Consider the following 5,241-nt stretch of genomic DNA (forward strand, 5'->3'; position numbering starts at 1 on the left):
GCTGATACTACAGTCAACTGCTGCTCCTACAACAACTACTGCTCCTACAACAACTACTGCTGATACTATGACAACTACTGCTCCTACAACAACTACTGCTCCTACAACAACTACTGCTCCTACAACAACTACTGCTCCTACAACAACTACTGCTCCTACAACAACTACTGCTCCTACAACAACTACTGCTGATACTATGTCAACTACTGCTCCTACAACAACTACTGTTCCTACAACAACTACTGCTGATACTACGTCAACTACTGCTCCTACAACAACTGTCCTGATACTATGACAACTACTGCTCCTACAACAACTACTGCTGATACTACGTCAACTCCTGCTCCTAAAACAACTACTGCTCCTACAACAACTACTGCTGATACTATGTCAACTACTGCTCCTACAACAACTACTGCTGATACTATGTCAACTACTGCTCCTACAACAACTACTGCTGATACTATGTCAACTACTGCTCCTACAACAACTACTGCTGATACTATGTCAACTACTGCTCCTACAACAACTACTGCTCCTACAACAACTACTGCTGATACTACGTCAACTCCTGCTCCTACAACAACTACTGCTGATACTACGTCAACTACTGCTCCTACAACAACTACTGCTCCTACAACAACTACTGCTGATACTACGTCAACTACTGCTCCTACAACAACTACTGCTCCTACAACAACTACTGCTCCTACAACAACTACTGCTGATACTACGTCAACTACTGCTCCTACAACAACTACTGCTGCTACTACAACAACTACTGCTCCTACAACAACTACTGCTGATACTACGTCAACTCCTGCTCCTACAACAACTACTGCTCCTACAACAACTACTGCTGATACTACGTCAACTACTGCTCCTACAACAACAACTACTGCAACAACTACTGTCAACTACTGCTGATACTACAACAACTACTGCTCCTACAACAACTACTGCTGATCCTACAACAACTACTGCTGATACAACAACTCCTGCTCCTACAACAACTACTGCTGATACAACAACTACTGCTCCTACAACAACTACTGCTGATACTACGTCAACCCTGCTCCTACAACAACTACTGCTCCTACAACAACTACTGCTGATACTACGTCAACTCCTGCTCCTACAACAACTACTGCTGATCCTACAACAACTACTGCTGATACTATGTCAACTCCTGCTCCTACAACAACTACTGCTGATACAACAACTACTGCTCCTACAACAACTACTGCTCCTACAACAACTACTGCTCCTACAACAACTACTGCTGATACTATGTCAACTCCTGCTCCTACAACAACTACTGCTCCTACAACAACTACTGCTGATACTAACAACTCCTGCTCCTACAACAACTACTGCTCCTACAACAACTACTGCTGATACTACAACAACTACTGCTCCTACAACAACTACTGCTGATACTATGACAACTACTGCTCCTACAACAACTACTGCTCCTACAACAACTACTGCTGATACTACAACAACTACTGCTCCTACAACAACTACTGTTCCTACAACAACTACTGCTGATACTACGTCAACTCCTGCTCCTACAACAACTACTGCTGATACTAACAACTACTGCTCCTACAACAACTACTGCTGATACTATGTCAACTACTGCTCCTACAACAACTACTGCTGATACAACAACTACTGCTCCTACAACAACAACTGCTGATACTCCTGCTCCTACAACAACTACTGCTCCTACAACAACTACTGCTGATACTATGTCAACTCCTGCTCCTACAACAACTACTGCTGATACTACGTCAACTACTGCTCCTACAACAACTACTGCTCCTACAACAACTACTGCTGATACTATGACAACTCCTGCTCCTACAACAACTACTGCTCCTACAACAACTACTGCTGATACTACGTCAACTCCTGCTCCTACAACAACTACTGCTCCTACAACAACTACTGACTACAACAACTACTGCTCCTACAACAACTCCTGCTCCTACAACAACTACTGCTCCTACAACAACTACTGCTGATACTACGTCAACTCCTGCTCCTACAACAACTACTGCTCCTGATGATGACAACTACTGCTGATACTACTACTGCTCCTACAACAACTACTGCTCCTACAACAACTACTGCTGATACTACGACAACTCCTGCTCCTACAACAACTACTGCTCCTACAACAACTACTGCTGATACAACAACTACTGCTCCTACAACAACTACTGCTGATACAACAACAACTCCTGCTCCTACAACAACTACTGCTCCTACAACAACTACTGCTGATACTACGACAACTCCTGCTCCTACAACAACTACTGCTGATACTATGTCAACTACTGCTCCTACAACAACTACTGCTCCTACAACAACTACTGCTCCTACAACAACTACTGCTGATACAACAACTCCTGCTCCTACAACAACTACTGCTCCTACAACAACTACTGCTGACAACAACTACTGCTCCTACAACAACTACTGCTCCTACAACAACTACTGCTGATACTATGTCAACTACTGCTCCTACAACAACTACTGCTCCTACAACAACTACTGCTGATACTACGTCAACTACTGCTCCTACAACAACTACTGCTGATACTATGTCAACTCCTGCTCCTACAACAACTACTGCTCCTACAACAACTACTGCTGATACTATGTCAACACAACAACTACTGCTCCTACAACAACTACTGCTGATACACGTCAACTACTGCTCCTACAACAACTACTGCTGATACTACAACAACTACTGCTCCTACAACAACTACTGCTGATACTAACAACTACTGCTCCTACAACAACTACTGCTGATACAACAACAACTACTGCTCCTACAACAACTACTGCTGATACTACAACAACTACTGCTCCTACAACAACTCCTGATACAACAACTCCTGCTCCTACAACAACTACTGCTGATACTATGTCAACTACTGCTCCTACAACAACTACTGCTGATACTACAACAACTACTGCTCCTACAACAACTACTGCTGATACTAACAACTACTGCTCCTACAACAACTACTGCTGATCCTACAACAACTACTGCTCCTACAACAACTACTGCTCCTACAACAACTACTGCTGATACTACGTCAACTCCTGCTCCTACAACAACTACTGCTGACAACAACTACTGCTGATACTACGTCAACTACTGCTCCTACAACAACTACTGCTGATACTACAACAACTACTGCTCCTACAACAACTACTGCTCCTACAACAACTCCTGCTGATACTACAACAACTACTGCTCCTACAACAACTACTGCTCCTACAACAACTACTGCTGATACTACGTCAACTCCTGCTCCTACAACAACTACTGCTCCTACAACAACTACTGCTGATACTATGTCAACTCCTGCTCCTACAACAACTACTGCTGATACTACGTCAATGCTCCTACAACAACTACTGCTCCTACAACAACTACTGCTGATACTACGTCAACTACTGCTCCTACAACAACTACTGCTCCTACAACAACTACTGCTGATACTATCAACTACTGCTCCTACAACAACTACTGCTGATACAATGTCAACTCACTGCTCCTACAACAACTACTGCTGATACTACAACAACTACTGCTCCTACAACAACTACTGCTCCTACAACAACTACTGCTCCTACAACAACTACTGCTGATCCTACAACAACTACTGCTCCTACAACAACTACTGCTCCTACAACAACTACTGCTGATACTACGTCAACTACTGCTCCTACAACAACTACTGCTCCTACAACAACTACTGCTGATACTACGTCAACTCCTGCTCCTACAACAACTACTGCTCCTACAACAACTACTGCTGATACTATGTCAACTCCTGCTCCTACAACAACTACTGCTGATACAACAACTACTGCTCCTACAACAACTACTGCTCCTACAACAACTACTGCTACTACAACAACTACTGCTCCTACAACAACTCCTGCTCCTACAACAACTACTGCTCCTACAACAACTACTGCTGATACTATGTCAACTACTGCTCCTACAACAACTACTGCTGATACTACGACAACTACTGCTCCTACAACAACTACTGCTCCTACAACAACTACTGCTCCTACAACAACTACTGCTGATACTACGTCAACTACTGCTCCTACAACAACTACTGCTCCTACAACAACTACTGCTGATACTACAACAACTACTGCTCCTACAACAACTACTGCTCCTACAACAACTACTGCTCCTACAACAACTACTGCTGATACTAACAACTACTGCTCCTACAACAACTACTGCTGATACTACGACAACTACTGCTCCTACAACAACTACTGCTGATACTACGTCAACTACTGCTCCTACAACAACTACTGCTCCTACAACAACTACTGCTGATACTACAACAACTACTGCTCCTACAACAACTACTGCTGATACTATGTCAACTACTGCTCCTACAACAACTACTGCTCCTACAACAACTACTGCTGATACTACGTCAACTACTGCTCCTACAACAACTACTGCTCCTACAACAACTACTGCTCCTACAACAACTACTGCTCCTACAACAACTACTGCTCCTACAACAACTACTGCTCCTACAACAACTACTGCTCCTACAACAACTACTGCTCCTACAACAACTACTGCTGATACTACGTCAACTACTGCTCCTACAACAACTACTGCTCCTACAACAACTACTGCTGATACTACGACAACTACTGCTCCTACAACAACTACTGCTGATACTACAACAACTACTGCTCCTACAACAACTACTGCTCCTACAACAACTACTGCTGATACTACGCTCAACTACTGCTCCTACAACAACTACTGCTGATACAACAACTACTGCTCCTACAACAACTACTGCTGATACTATGTCAACTACTGCTCCTACAACAACTACTGCTGATACTACGTCAACTACTGCTCCTACAACAACTACTGCTCCTACAACAACTACTGCTGATACTATGTCAACTCCTGCTGCCTACAACAACTACTGCTCCTACAACAACTACTGCTCCTACAACAACTACTGCTACTACAACAACTACTGCTCCTACAACAACTACTGCTCCTACAACAACTACTGCTGATACTAACAACTACTGCTCCTACAACAACTACTGCTCCTACAACAACTACTGCTGATACAACAACTACTGCTCCTACAACAACTACTGCTGATACTACAACAACTACTGCTCCTACAACAACTACTGCTCCTACAA

General features: G+C 43.3%; 1 protein-coding gene across 1 annotated transcript; it reads left to right on the forward strand.

Moving 5' to 3' along the window:
- Window positions 1–3,820: 3,820 nt before the first annotated feature.
- On the forward strand, window positions 3,821–4,793 carry LOC135574282 (uncharacterized; the record flags this gene model as incomplete). The annotated part of the gene is made up of 2 exons (XM_065025353.1): window positions 3,821–4,173; window positions 4,334–4,793. Coding segments are annotated over 2 exons (813 nt in total), but the record flags the coding sequence as incomplete, so codon positions are not given.
- Window positions 4,794–5,241: the final 448 nt, after the last annotated feature.

This window comes from Oncorhynchus nerka, linkage group LG12 (assembly GCF_034236695.1).
Source record: "Oncorhynchus nerka isolate Pitt River linkage group LG12, Oner_Uvic_2.0, whole genome shotgun sequence".
Taxonomy (NCBI): Eukaryota; Metazoa; Chordata; class Actinopteri; order Salmoniformes; family Salmonidae; genus Oncorhynchus; species Oncorhynchus nerka.